Raw genomic sequence first — 14,472 nt, 5'->3', positions numbered from 1 at the left:
TCTGTGGGGTCGCACAGAGTCGGACGCGACTGAAGCGACTTAGCAGCAGCAGCAGCAGCACATGGTTGTCTTATCATCCTGTCTGTGTTCTTTAAGGGCAAGGCGTGTCCCGCTGCACTGGGTGTAGCCTGAGTCTCACAGATTATAGGGCCTTATTATACCCAGGGAGAGACTTCTAAAGCCCTCAACTCTTTTCTTTTTTAATTTTTTTTAAATTTTTGATTGCTCTGGGCCTTCATTGTGTGGGTTTTTCTCTAGTTGCGGCAAGTGAGGGCTTCTTATTGCAGTGGCCTCTCATTGTACAGCACAGGCTCTAGATGTGCGGGCTCTGTAGTTGTGACTCTTGGGCTCTAGAACACAGCCTCAGTAGTTGTGGACACAGGCTAAGTTGCCCCACAGTATGTGGAATCTTCCTGGACCAGGGACTAAACCCACATCCCCTGCTTTGGCAGGTGGATTCTTAACCCACTGGACCACCAGGGAAATCCCACCCTCAACTCTTAATCTACTAGACCACAAAGACTTGCCTCTGAGGCCAAGAAAGAGGTCTTCTTGGACCTCTCGCATCCTCACCACCAGCTGCAGGCTCTTCTTCTGTCCTGCTCTGCTTAGGTCTGCTCATACTTGCAGGGATTTCCACAGGTGTCACTTCCTGCAGGATACCAAACACCTCATAGCATTCTCCCCACATCACATCCCTTCTCGGGCCTGTGTGGCTCTGCCACACTTCCCCATCTCTGGCCTTTGGTGGTTGGAATCAAGGTTCACAGACCTGCTGGCTGAAACCCAGTGTGTTCTTCACGGGGTAGCACAAAGCTTGTTGCAAAGTTCGTCTGGATCCCTGTGCCTCCTCCGAGGCTGCCACGGGTGATTCCTTACTTTGGAACCACCTTCTGGCTTTCTCCAAACCCCAGACCAGGGCACGTGTGGAAGCAGCAAGACCTCCTCATCTTATTGGTAGACACCTGACACACAGGAGGCGCTCCAACAGCGAGACTGACCTTGACTTGAAGGGAACAGTCAAGGAGAAGCTTTGGTCCTGGGCAGATGTGCAGTCTGTGGGACCATCTCGTCCAGGACACATTTCCCCCAGAGGGATGGTGCCAGGGTCTCCCCGCACTGTCAATTACTCTGCCAGGTGAGGCCCATAGCCCACTCATGCTTCTACCCACCAGCATGAGATGCCAGGGGCTCATGCCCTAGGGGGCCCCTGCAGGGACTCCAGGCCTCAAGAGGGCCTTGGGCACTTGGTACGTGGGGAATGACTGGGACTCTGGAGGCCACCCTGACAGGGACGAGGGAATGTAACCTCGCCCCTCGTGAGCGTGCGTGCTCAGTTGTGTCCGACTCTTTGCGACCCCATGGTCTGTAGCCCACCAGGCTCCTCTGTCTGTGGCATTTTCCAAGCAAGAATGCTGAAGTGGGTTGCCATTTCCTCTTCCAGGCGATCTTCCCAACCCAGGGATCGAACCTGAGTCTCCTGTGTCTCCTTCATTGGCAGGCAGATTCTTTACAACTGAGCCACCAGGGAAGCCCTAACTGCTGTAGTCTTGCCCCTTAACTGTTTTTTCTGTCTCCCATAGATTTGGAAGGCCATGTCCTTGTCCCCAGAGTGCTCCCTCTACCCACCACATTTGCACAGGGCTTTGGTCCTAAGTGGGCCCAGGGGAAAGAAATGAACCAGAGCTGAGACCTTGCAATGCGGTTCCTGGAAAACCTCTGCCCAGGGGCTCTCCTGATCCCCTCCCCTCACCCTCCCAGGACCCATCGCTTCACCTGGGTGCCCCCCCACCAACACCCTACAGATGCCCCGTCTTGCTCCTCTGACATACTCACTCACGTGTGTGTGATAGTGAACCTCTGGAGGCAAGGGGCCTTGTCTTCATGCTCAGTAACTGTTCATCAAACAAATGTGAGCCCTCTTGGCCCCAGAAAAGGTTCTGACCCTCACCAGCTCCTCTGATCTTGTGGGCCTCTGATGATGGATAATTTTAAGTCAACCTGACTGGGCCGTGGGGTGATCAGATACTACTTCTGTGAGGGTATTTTTGTAACATGTACATCAGTAGACTTCAACATTAGACCAAATTAACATTTTAATCAATAAAGCAGATTGCCCTCCTTATGTGGGTGTGCATCACTGAAGCAGTTGAAGGCCTGAATAGAAGACTGACTCTCTGCAGAGTAAGACAGAATTGTCCATCAGACCACTTCAGACCTCACCTGTCTACGTCAGTTCGCCCTGCCTGATGGCCTTCAAATTGAAATACTGGTTCTCTGTGGGTCTCCAACCTGCCTGCTTGACTCCATAATTGTGAGCCAATTTCTCATGATAAATCATATGATATGAGTTTTGCAACATATATAAAACATGATAAATCCTGTTATATATATATATATATATATATATATATATATATAAGCCATCTCCTACTGGTTATTCCTCTGAAGAACTCTAACACATGTTCCTAAGGGGCTTCTTCCTTATCTGCCCTTGGCCTTGCCTGGGTGAGCTGGGGAGACATCTGTCTCCACCAGCCTCCACCAAACCAAGAGGTGCAGAGTGCTGAGGCTGGTACCCCTCCCCGCCACAGCAGGGCCTGCCAAGACCAGCTATGGTACCAGCTTCCAGTCATGCCTCTAGTGACTTTCCCCAGAAGCCGCCTTGCGCTCTGCTCACTGGAAGGCTCAGCCCCACCAGCCAGGCTGGCTGCCTTGGAATGTAGGGCTCTGGGCATGTGGGTGGCCAGACTTCAATGTTATACCAGACAGCAATGACCCTCTGGCACAGGTGGGAGCCTCCCTCCCCACGAGGGGACAAAGTTGCAAGTCCAGGCATTGGGGCTGGAAACCAATTTATTTATCCTAAAAAGTTAAGAGACAGAGCTGACAGCGTCTGTGGGTCAGGCTAGGAAAGGGAGATGATGGCGTGAGTGTTGGGGCCTCAGAAGTCCAACCGACTGAAGACCCTTTTTCTCAAATGTCCTGCTGGCCAAGAACCATGGGCTCTTCTGCAGGATGTCGGGGACCCTCAGGTCCTTCCCACACTGAGGAAAGGTGAGTGGGGAAAGGGCAGATGCTCTCCTTGGGTGGGCCTTCGTGGTGGGGGTGGGGAGGGGTGGGGCCTTGACCTTTGTACTCAAGCTGAAGCCAGCTAATGCTGAGGGGGGAGAGTAAAGCCCCCTCAAGCCTCCTGAGCTTTGGAGGAAGGTGGTCCTGACGTGGTTTGGGGACGGATGAATCAGGAGGCTGAGGCCAGAGAATCCTTGTTTTGGACCAGGACACGCTTGGGGGACCATGGAGGTTCCCACTGGGAGGTGATGTGCCCCGTCCCCGGCTATGACTCGCGGGTCCGAGTGGACCAAGCCATGGGCAGTGTGGATCAGCGTGAGGACACCCTGTGTAGCCTGGGGCTAGATACTCCCAGCGCAAGAGCTGTGAGCCCAGGAGAAGGTGGAGAGTGGCCCACAGGCAGGCTCGACCCCTCAGTCCTGTTTGCCTGCTGGGGCCATGCTGCGGGGCAGCAGCTTGGAGTGGCCAGAAGGGGCCAGCGAGGTGCCGGGAGGGGAGTCCAGTTTCACCTTGTCCAGGATGGTTTTCTTGATGGCAGCTGGTGAGACCTTCTCCTGGTCGGCCATGGACTGCAGCTCTCTGGGGAGACAGTGAGGAGGGATTCGTCCAGGGCCCCACCTCCTTCCAAGCTCAGGGGCCCAAGAGGGAAGTGGGAGGAAGTCCATGGCTTCCAGCAGGGAGCTGCTGCGCTGTCACTCCTACCTCAGGGCCTTTGTCCCTGCAATGCCCTTTGCCAGCGACCCCTCCCCTACACTGCCATCCATCTGCCGCTCACCCCATTCAGGTCAGCTCAGGGTCACCAAATCTACCAGCAGCACCTGAGTCACGGAGCCCTCCTAGCCCGGAGCACGGGACATGGGCCTCATCTGCCTCCCTTGCAGTCTGGCACCCAGAGGGCAATGCTATGTTCTAGCGTCACTGTCAGACAGGGGTAGAGAAGCCTGGGGGCTTGGACTGGAGGGCAGGTAGGATGCTGAGAAACAGTCCTGTCCATCCTGCAGTCCTGAACTTGCAACAGGAACTCTGAGCCAAGATGCCACACCGTGTCTGTCCCCTGCTCTTTCAGCTTTCACTGACCGCGCTGATGTTGTGCCAGTACCTCCCGCGCATCTCTCACTCTCCCCGCAAGGCCAAGAGGAAGGTGGTATCATCAGCCCCACAGAGATTTCCTCCTGGCCTGCCTCCCTGGCTTGGATGACCACCCCGGTCAAAAGGCCACAAGTGATGAAACAATGAGGAGCACAGCCTGGGCCCGGGAGGCAGCGCCTCCTCACAGCATGATGGGGGATGGTGAGAGATGCTGTACACTGCAACCCCAGGGCTCCCCGTGCCCTGCCCACTGCCAGGTCAAAGCTCGATAACCATCTGTTGAGCCAGTGACAGAGTGGGTGGGCAGTGGCTGAGGCCCACCGTGTGCGGGTGCAGGAGGCCTCCACGGCCTTGATGAGCAGCGAGCGAAAGCCCCCACTCTCCAGCACGTGCAACGCATGGATCGTGGCCCCGCCTGGTGAGCAGACGTTGTCCTTGAGTTGGCCTGGGTGCTGTTCAGAGTCCAGTAGCATCTTGGCAGCCCCCTAAAGCCAGACAGAGGGTCTGAAGGTTGTGAAGGTACTGCCCCCACCCCATCCCAGCCACACCCACTGACTCTCCACCCATCCGCCCCAATGCACCAGTCTTGGTCCTGGCAAGGAGTGGCCCCCACCAGAGGGTCAGAAAAAACACTAACCAGCAGAGCCTGGGCCCCGAGGCGGACTGCCAGGCGTCTTGGAAGTCCCATCTTCACACCTCCATCAGCCAGTGCGTCCAGGGCTGTGAATGCCTGCAGGGAGAAAGCGTTTAAGCCACTGTCCCAGGCCCATTCTCATTTTCCTCAATGCACTGCTTAGGACAACAACCCCAGGGAACCTCATGGCTCCCCGTGCCCTACCCACTGCCTGGCCAGAGCTCTATAAACAGCTGCTGTGTGAATGACCGAGTTGGTGGGCAATAGTTGGGAACCACCGTGTGCGGTGGGTCTGCAGTAGCTCTGCCCGCAGGAGTCCAGAGCAAGGAGGAGGGTGGAAGATGGGGAGACATGCCCTCAGGTCCTGGGAACCGCCTACTTGCCCCTGCCCCTCCCCAGTTCTCACATAGGCTGGGCCACTGCCACTGAGCCCTGTGACGGCATCAATCAGGTCCTCCTCCACCTCCGTGCAGAAGCCCACGCTGCTCATGAGCTGCTCCAGGAGCCTGCCGTCCTCCACCTGGGCATGGGTGCCTGTGGCATACACTGTGGCCCCTTCCCGCACCACGACCGGCGTGTTGGTCATGCAGCGGATGACTTTGGGAGCTGGCTGGAACGCCGTCAGCTTCTGGAGGAGAAACCAGCTGTGTATCCATCCCGGCCCCTTGCCCTGTGGGCTGTGCTGGATGTGGGTGTGAATGTTCTCACCCAATTCACCCAACCGAACACTTCCTGAGCTCTATGGGCTGCACCAATGCACCCACTTCACAGGTGGGGGACCCCAGGTGTGGAGCAGGCTAGGACTCCTAAGCCCTCTGTAGCGCACACATCTGCCCCATCTCCAAACCCTCGAGCCAGCCTTGAGCCGCGATGCCCACCTTCTCAATGGAGCTGATGGTGACACCGGCTGCACAGGACACCACGATGTGCCGAGCCTCAATGTTGGCGGCGATCTCATCCAGGATGAAGGGGATGATGTGTGGCTTCACGGCCAGGAAGAGCACGTCGCTGTGCTGCACGGTCTCCTTGTTGTGATGCGTGAGGTTCACCCCCATCTTCTGCAGGGAGTGCCCAGGAAGGCTCAGCCTGTGATTCGTGGCTGGCTGGCCCCCCCAGTGTCCGCCCCCAGGCCAAAAGCCCCTCACAAAGCCCCTCATCATAGAGGATTCTGGAAATGTCAGCATGGCAGGGCTAGCGGCTCAGGGCATGGGGCGCTGACATTCTCTAACTGCCACTCCCACCCCAAGGTGGAGGAAGCATTCTGCTCTGAAAGGTAACCCTTTAGTGGGCGGAAGAGGGAAACTGCCCGCAGTCCAGGCCCAGCCCACCTGGGTCTGCAGCCCCTAGACCCCTGCCCTGTGCCCTCCAGGTGTGAGTAGTGCTGTAGATAGTAGTCTTAAGCTGGGAACCTGCCAGCACCCTTGGAGCCATCACTCAGCCATGGCAAACTGAAGCTGTGTTCAGCCCTTGGATGTCTGTCCTGGCCCCCACACTGTGACTGTGACCCCTTGTGGGGGCTCCACTAAGGGAACCGCATTCCTGACCAGCACCCTTTCCCCACCAGCTGCACATGTGCCCGACGAAGGTCCCAAGAGCTGAGGGAGGGAAGCCATCTGTAGTCCAAGAGGCAGAGTCTTTAAGATAGTCTTGCCCAGGGACCCTCTTCTCATTGGTATGGGGGACTGCGGCATGGTGCCGCCCACTGGGGCCCCTACTCCTGGTCTTCCAGGGTCAAGGCTGTCACACACTGGCTTCCAGAAATACTGACTAACCTCCTGAGGGACAGCCTCCCAGTCACCCTCCAACCCTGCACCTACCCTGAGGGCAGAAACGGTGGCCAGGTCCATGTCTGGAGAACTGGCCATTATCTTGTGGGCAGCAACAACACCTGCAGGAGTCAAGAGTCCCTCCCTCAAGGCCAGGCCTGGCATCCCTCCCCCACATCCCAGGAAGAACAGAAATCCCCCCACCCCAGGGTAAAACAGCAACCATCGCCTTACTCCAAACTTCCCAAGGCTACCGTTTCCCACAGGGCTCAAAGGAGGCATATTATTCGGACTCCCTCCCAGCCTGGAGAAGGGTAACCGCCCACCCTCTTACGTTTGTCCTTTCCTGGCTGTAGAGCCTACCTGCTGCTGTGAAGCCCTTGGCCAGCGCAAAGGCCAACTGGCCAGCCCCGATGAAGCCCACGCTCATAGTGTCTGGAGGTCTGCGCCCACCGCCCTCTCAGCTGGCACCGGCTCTGCAAGAACAAGGCGGGACGATGGGGCAGAATCCAGCCCAAGAACTTAGGCAGACAGTGCCAGCTCTGGCCACTCCACCGCCACCGGGAGTCCCCCCGCACCCGCCCTATTTCAGCCGGTCTAACTCTCCCCTACTCCGGTGCCCCGCCCACCGCGGCTTCCCGATCGGTTCCCGAGGGTCCCGGACACAGGGAGCAGGGAGAGGCGCGCCCGCCTCCGGAAGAGGTCGCAGCTGCTTGGGGTGGGGAGACGAATCATCTGCGCCCCGACGCACCCGCGCCCGAATCCCCTCCCCACGCCCACACCTCCCCAGGTCCGAGCCCCCTCCAGGCCGAAGGCGAGGGCACGGACCCACATTTCCCTCCCGCAGTACCACCGCCCGCCCAAGCCCGACTTCAGCCTGGCCCCCGATAACCCAGTTACCCCGTACGTGTCGCCCCCAGTCTGCACCGCCGCGCCCGCCACGCGGCACCCACTCCCGGGGGCCCCACCTCCGCCGCCCCAGCCAATCCGCGGCGCGGCCGCCCTGGAGCCGGCCAATCCAGGGGCGCGGGAGGTGCCGAGGGGCCGTTGCATCATCCTCTCGCCCCGGCCCCCCGCCCCCGCCCCCGCCCCCTAGGCCCTGTCGACCCCGCGCTTGAGAACCCGCACCCCGCTACCCCCAGCCGGGGCTCTGAACCCTTACCCACCCGAACCCGGACCGCGCTTGAGGATCGAGAGCAGCGGGGGAGGGGCGGCAGCAGCCGGGTTCTCAAAGAGCGGCCCTGGGTTTCGGCTCCCCTCTTGGGGCCCTGTAGATTGAACACGGACGCGGCTCTTGCTCGCTGAGTCCAGACATGTTATTAACTTGATTATCGAGTATGGAAGAGTACAACTAGCTAGGATTTTTTCCTTTCTTTCTTGTAATGCCTTTTTTTTTTTTTTTTAATTACTTGCTAGGCTTCTTGCTTTATTTTCGGGAAGGGGGGATTGAAAACAATTTATCAAATAGCATTTAAGGTATAACACTATTTTGATACTGTATTTTGTCACTTAAATTTTTTTTTTTAAATTGTATCCGGAGGTGTGGAAACTGGAGAGACAGCCCCGGGCTTTCTCAGAATCTCAAAACTGGGAGGCACCTGGGAAGTCCAGGTCCCTCCCCCTGAGATCTGTACCCCTTCCTTACCCACTAGTTTCCCCTCTGTTAGTCTCAGGCTCAGGCGCCCTTTTAAAACTACATGGCCCTGGGGGTCACTGGCCTATTACCACCGTGACCCTCCCCAAACAGGCTCTCAGGGTGGGTAGTGGTCAACCAGAAGACAGAGGAAGATGACCTCCTAATGGCCCAAGTTCCCACAGAGCACCCCATGTCTCTTGACATCTTGTCTGCAGGGTCCATGAAATCTTTTGGCCCTGGATTCTCAAAAGATTCTCAAAAGATTTCTAGTTATCTTTGTGAAGGACATGCTCAGGGCTCATTTGAACTGAGCCTGCTTTTGGGGTTCAGAATAGTCTGGAGTCCCAGTCAGCAGCAAAGTTAAGAGCAAACGTAATTAGCGATTCTCATTAACAACCCATCCCCTCCCCTGCTTTTTTTTTTTTTTTTTGGTTTTGTATCTTAAATGATGACAAGCTGTTCTGAAATGTAATTTCAGTGTATTTGGATGTTTGTGCCCCAGAAAGCGAAGAGTCGGACACGACTGAGCGACTTCACTTTCATGCATTGGAGAAAGAAATGGCAACCCACTCCAGTGTTCTTGCCTGGAGAATCCGAGGGACGGCAGAGCCTGGTGGGCTGCTGTCTATGGGGTGGCACAGAGTCAGACACGACTGAAGCGACTTAACAGCAGGAGCAGCAGCAGCCCCAGAAAGCAGGGCTGTGAGTTCTTGACATAATAATGACCAACACCGACACCACCAGACCACTGTGCAGTGAGCTCGTGTACACAGCAGATGTTCAGGCCTCCTTGTGTTTATTGTGGCGTTCAGTCCTCACCCTCTGAGGGAGGAGCTGTTGTAAGTTCCGGTCCAAAATGGATTGCTCAGGGAGTGGCCCAGACTCAAACGCATAGATGTGAAGCCGGGGCTCCTACAGTGTTTTGACTGTATGTTATTAGAGAGGGGGCCTCCCAGGTGGCTCAGTGGGGAAAGAATGTGCCCGCAATGCAAGCGACCCAGGTTCCATCCTGGGTATGGAAGATCCCCTGGAGGAAGGCATGGCAACCCCCTCCAGTATTCTTGCCTGGAGAATGCTATGGCTAGAGGAGCTTGGTGGGCTACAGTCCATGGGGTTGCAAAGAGTCAGACGTGACTGAAACGACTTAGCACCCACGCGCGCACATATCATCAGAGAACAGAGTCCATCCTTTAAAAAGTATTGTTTTTCGCGTGACAACAACAAATAACTCCTTTCTCCAAAAAGAAAGAGTCCTCTGATCCAAGGAGTGAATATCATGAGGCCATTCCCCATTGCAGCCTCCTGGGAGACAGAGGACATCTGCTACGCTTATCTTGAGCCCTGGAACCCCTCTCCTCCCCCTCTGTCTCTCCGCTCAGGACCTTTGAAATTTGGAGTGGATGGAGCTTTGGGGGCAGAAGATCACAGGGCAGTGAACAAACTGGGGACGTGTGACAGATAACTCATTTCAGAAACTGGGTTAGAAAAGGAAGGAAAACTGTTAAGGCCTCCCTGTGGGCTGAGAAGGGTGTGGCCCGTAGGCGCCTTTGTCACCTAGTAACATGCTTCCAACCCCCACCCTCCTTCGTCAGCAGAGCCGTCGGGACACCTCGGGACACAGGGGCTCCTGCCCCCTCCTGGATCTGCTGCTAAACTCGGGCCTCTGCAGGTGAAGGACCCCTGTGCGTGTGCCCTTCCCAGTGGGCAGACAGGCCATGTCTCTCTTACTGTGCATGGTGCCAGCACAGGGAGCCCTCGGACCCTGTGCCTAAAAGCTGCTTGGGCTCTGCTACCACGAGTGTAGTGGCCCCTCTGCCCACTGCCATGCCCAAGACCCCTGGGAACCGCAGTGGTGGTGGGGGTGCTGAGAACTCCCCACCCCCATCTTCCCCTGCTGTCACCCACTACTTCCTGGGGAGGCTGCCCCCCCACACACCCAGTATCCCAGCACCCCCCTCCCCCGCCACGGCTGCCTCCTTACTCAGCCAGGTCTAGTCTAGGCTCTTCTCTGGGAACATTGTGGCAGATGGCCCAAGAGGTGCAGGTGGCCACCACCCCCTTAGCAGAAACTACTCAGTGCAAATCAGCGTTGGTGTTTATTTCCTGCTCAAGGCCCTGGGCCAGGCTACGGGCTGAGCGGCTACTGTGCTTGGGCAGCTAGTGGTCTGCTCCAAGCTGGCCCAGTCTGGGCCCTTGAGTGGGAGAAGCTGGCTGGAGTGTGGAGAGCAGTGGCCCCAGCAGGCCCTTGTGGTCAGCTGCCAGGCAAAGGAACTCTTGAGCGGAGGTCGTTGGTCTGAGCCCCAGGGGGTGCTTGATACCCAGGTTCGTGTCTCAGTGGCTGCCCCAAGCTGGTCCTCCTCTGGATCAGGGCTGCCCCAGGCCAGCCCCCCCGGGTCCTTGGCAGGTACGGCAGGAGCTGCTACATCGGGGTAGATGCTGGGGGCCCAGCGGTGGCTCCCTGGTGGGTGAGAACCCAGTGTCTTCCTAGTGCTGTGCCCTTAGCAGTGTTGTTGGCCGCTGTGGGCCCCTCCAAGCCTGCGCTCTCTAGCTTGCTGAGGCTGCCCTACGCGACCACTCTAGAGTCCTTGCTCGGCTTCCGAGGCTGTGGCCACCAGAGGTGGGCAAGGCAGGGTCCTAGTTCCCGGCTCCTCTCCTCGTCCCGGCACAGATACCCCAGCAGGAAGGTATCTGTCTGGATCTTTCCAGGGTTCCAGAAACTGCCCCCTCCAAGGCCAGAGGAAGCACTGGCTTCCCACACCCCTCCGCTGACCTGGCTCTGGCCCTCTCCTGGGTTCCCTTCTGACCCCTTCCCACACCTCTGGGAATTGTCGCTCTTCAACTCTACTTAGGTGACTCAACCTAGATGTGGTCTCCAGACACTGATGGGCTTTTGGGTCAACTTTGTAATCCTGGTCTCAAGGTCCCCATCTGCATAGTGGGTCACAAGAGTGCCTGCTTCAAAGGCTTCTCATGTGTTACAGGGGCCAGCACTGAGGGAGGGCATGCCAGGAAATGGAGAGAGATGGAAAGAGAGAGAGAGAGAACGAGAGAGAGACAGAGAGATAGAGTGGGAGTTGCCTGGCGAGACTCCTCCCCTGTGACCTGTTCATGGCCTCCTGCCGCTCTGTCCCCTGTCTGTGCCTCCCTGAGCTGCACCGCTGAGCACTGCCAGAAGCCCAGGCATGACTCTCTTGGCTGCCTCCCTCCAATTCATCCTCACGGGTCTGGGTTCACCTGGGTCCTCTCATGATGCCTGAGCCCCTGGAGAGCAGAGGTGGGTGGGCTGCTGCCACCTGTTATGCTAGAAGGTGGGCACGAAGCGGATCCTCTGGGAGTAGGCCAGGTCGGCGACGTAGAGGAGCAGGTTGATGTAAGTGAAGGTGGCCACCACCAGCTGGCTGTCCCAGGGGCAGCTGCCCCTCGGGCAGTCGGGGGGCCGCCCAGGCTCACCATACTTGGGGTCGAAGCAGAAGACGGGCCAGATCACTGCAGCGCTGAGGTAGAGGAGCACGGCCAAGAAGGTGTACACCACCACCATACGGTCGAAGGGGCAGCCCAGGCCCCCCGTGTGACCCAGCACACTCAGGATCACCACCACCACTGTGGCCAGGAAGCAAAGGCTGTAGACGGCCACACACCATTGGGTGGCCACGTAGCGCCCATAACGGCTATCATGGACCAGCGCCCCAAATATGATGCAGGCCACGAAGGCCTGGACGATCTTGAGGAGGCCTGACACTGTGGCCATGTAGCTGGCCACCTGGCCTGGCCGGGCCCGGGTCAGGGCCACCTCCGTAGCGTAGGCCAAGAAGAGGAGCCCGGCGAAGACGCTGGCTGCCAGGCGGAAGTTCCTGGCTGTGCAGCCCTCGGGCTCAGGCGGACACTCCAGCCGGGTGAAGTATAGTGGGTAGATGACCGCCGCTGTAGCAGACAGCAGCGTGGCGAGCATGGCGAAGGCCGCTGTGAAGTTTCCCCAGGACAGGCGCAGACAGCCGTGTAGCCGGGTGAACTCGCAGGCCACCACCAGGACGGAGAGCGCAAAGCAGAAACCCCAGGCCGCCACGCAGAAGGTGCCCTGAACGCCCGAGAAGCCACCCCTGTGGGCCACCAGGCTGAAGGTGGTGCAGCCAAAGACCAGCTGCAGCACGCGGGCTGTGCCCACGGGAGACGTCACGGCACCCAGGTGCAGGTAGCCGCCCCCGGGGGGCTCCATGGTGCTGCCCATGTGGCCGGCCGCGTCCTCGCCTCACACAGTGCCCGTAAACCCTGGGGTCTCTCTCGGCTCCGTCTCCTGCGGCAGTGGCAGGTGCCGGCAGCCTGCAGTAGCAGTGACGCCGCCGGTGACATTGCAGCAGAGCAGCCTCTCTGCCGCCTGTGTGTATGTGGGGGGGCCGAGGCCCCCCCAGCACTATAAATAGGCGACCGGGATCAGAGCCCCGGAATAGCAGCCTGAGTGCCTGTCCCCATCCCAGAGCGACATCTGACCCTTGCGTCCCGCCAAGCCCCAGCCATTAACCCCTTGGCCGCTGGCACCGCCTCCGCCTCTGAAGCACCTGCTTCTGTCGGTCAGTCAGCTGCGTTGCTGGGGGAGAGGCGGAGGGAAAAGAGCAGAAGGGACCAGGCACCCCAGCTCGAGCAGCCTCGGGCAGCAGTGCTGGGGGAGGGGCACAGAGAGAAGAGGACAGCAGCCACTCTGAGGCAGCAGTCTATCTGGGAGGCCCGCGGGGCTTGGTTCAGAGCTGGGATGGTGTCAGGACCCCATTGTCCTCGTCCCTCGGCCAGCACTCAGCTCTGATTCCTGGGAGGTGGTGGGGAAGGGGAGTGGAGACCCTCCTCCCGAAGATGCCCACCCTCATTCTCTTCACCCTGACCTGGGGGCTGAGTTTTAGCTTTTATTTGTGGGGATTATAATGGAACTTTTTACTTGATCCTCCTAGTCATGTAAAATCCTAGGAAAAACTCAACTCTCCCATTTTTAGCCTGAAATATTAACAAGAGGGACTTCCTTGGTGGTCCAGTGGCTAAGACTGTGGCCTCCTCAATGTAGGGGCCCAGGTTTGATCCCTGGTTGGGGAACTAGATCCCACACACCGCAGCCAAGAGTTCACGTGCCACAACTAAAGATCCTGCACGCCGCAACCAGACCTAGGGCAGCACAGCCAAATCAATAAGTATTCAAATGAAGTAAAATATTAAAAATCTATGAAATGTTTTTGAAAAGGAAAAACAAATTTTGACCGTGAAAGTAGTTTTTGTTCAGGCCCAATCAACACATGAAAAGTGTAATTAATTTGCCTACTATTCTATCACCTGGGTTCAGTTGCCTGAATATTGACTTTCTATTAGGTACTATAAGTTACCTAGAGATGATTCAAAGTATTGAGGAGAGGAATTACCTGGTGGTCAACTGATTAGAACATGGCACTTCCACTCTCGTGTCCCTGGGTTCAGTCCCTGGTTGGGGAATTAAATCCTGAAAGCCACAAGGTGTGGCCAATAAATAAATAAAAATAAAATAAAGTGTACGAGAGGATGTGCATAATATTATACTGTTTTATACAAGGGACATGGATATCAGTGGATTTTGGTATCCTGGTGGTGTGACTGGGGGTAGTCCTAGAACCTATCCCTTCTGACACAGAGAGACAATTGTAAGTACAGTCTTGTGTGTATTTCCCCCAACTTTCCATTTAGAAAAGTTTCAGATTTACAGACGAGTTTCAAAATAGCACAATGAACACTCATATGTCTTTCACCCAGATTCAAGAATTATTAATATTTTGCCCTGTCCATGCTGTTTCTCCTCCTCCATTAATAATTAATAATAACATTAATTCTGGCAATGTGACAATTCTCCACTAGATACTTCCATGGACACCTAAGAGGGAGGCCGTTCTCCTGCAGAACCTGAATTCAGTGGCCACACTTGGGAAATTGAAGAATGATCACCTAATACACAGTCATGGGCTTCCCTGGTGGCTCAGTCGGTAAAGAATCCGCCTGCAATGAGGGAGACCTGGGTTCGATCCCTGGGTTGGGAAGATCCCCTGGAGGAGGAAATGGCAACCCACTCTATTCTTGCCTGGAGAATCCCCATGGACAGAGGAGCCTGATGGGCTACAGTCCATGGGGTCGTGAAGTGTTGGACAAGACTGAGCAACTAAGCACATACATAGTCTTTCAGTTTTCCCCACCTGTCCTGGAAATACACCTTACAGCATTTAAAGTTTTTGTGCCAGGATTTAATTGGAATTAAACATTGCATTTGGCCGTCA

At 56.7% G+C, this 14,472-nt stretch overlaps 2 protein-coding genes and 1 long non-coding RNA gene across 4 annotated transcripts; 1 reads left to right on the top strand and 2 right to left on the bottom strand.

The window, feature by feature from the left end:
* Window positions 1–2,838: 2,838 nt before the first annotated feature.
* PYCR1 (pyrroline-5-carboxylate reductase 1) lies at window positions 2,839–7,518 on the bottom strand. 2 transcript variants are annotated; one of them, XM_010816470.2, is made up of 8 exons: window positions 7,469–7,518; window positions 6,925–7,037; window positions 6,613–6,683; window positions 5,674–5,853; window positions 5,202–5,423; window positions 4,799–4,891; window positions 4,483–4,646; window positions 2,839–3,651 (listed from the first exon to the last, which is right to left on the bottom strand). In XM_010816470.2, the coding sequence occupies exons 2-8, from the start codon at window positions 6,989–6,991 to the stop codon at window positions 3,486–3,488; spliced, it is 963 nt and encodes a 320-aa protein (XP_010814772.1). In that variant the 5' UTR covers window positions 6,992–7,037; window positions 7,469–7,518; the 3' UTR covers window positions 2,839–3,485.
* Window positions 7,032–14,472, top strand: LOC107131541 (uncharacterized). Its single transcript, XR_001494375.3, has 2 exons — window positions 7,032–9,866; window positions 14,060–14,472. It is a non-coding gene; the product is annotated as an uncharacterized lncRNA (long non-coding RNA).
* Window positions 9,382–12,518, bottom strand: MYADML2 (myeloid associated differentiation marker like 2). The gene is given in 1 exon segment (NM_001076948.1): window positions 9,382–12,518. A coding segment is annotated over 1 exon segment (924 nt). The 5' UTR covers window positions 12,423–12,518; the 3' UTR covers window positions 9,382–11,498.

Source organism: Bos taurus, chromosome 19 (genome assembly GCF_002263795.3).
Source record: "Bos taurus isolate L1 Dominette 01449 registration number 42190680 breed Hereford chromosome 19, ARS-UCD2.0, whole genome shotgun sequence".
Taxonomy (NCBI): domain Eukaryota; kingdom Metazoa; phylum Chordata; class Mammalia; order Artiodactyla; family Bovidae; genus Bos; species Bos taurus.
The sequence above is the reverse complement of the archived record's forward strand: the minus strand, read 5'-3'. Positions and strand labels throughout refer to the sequence as shown.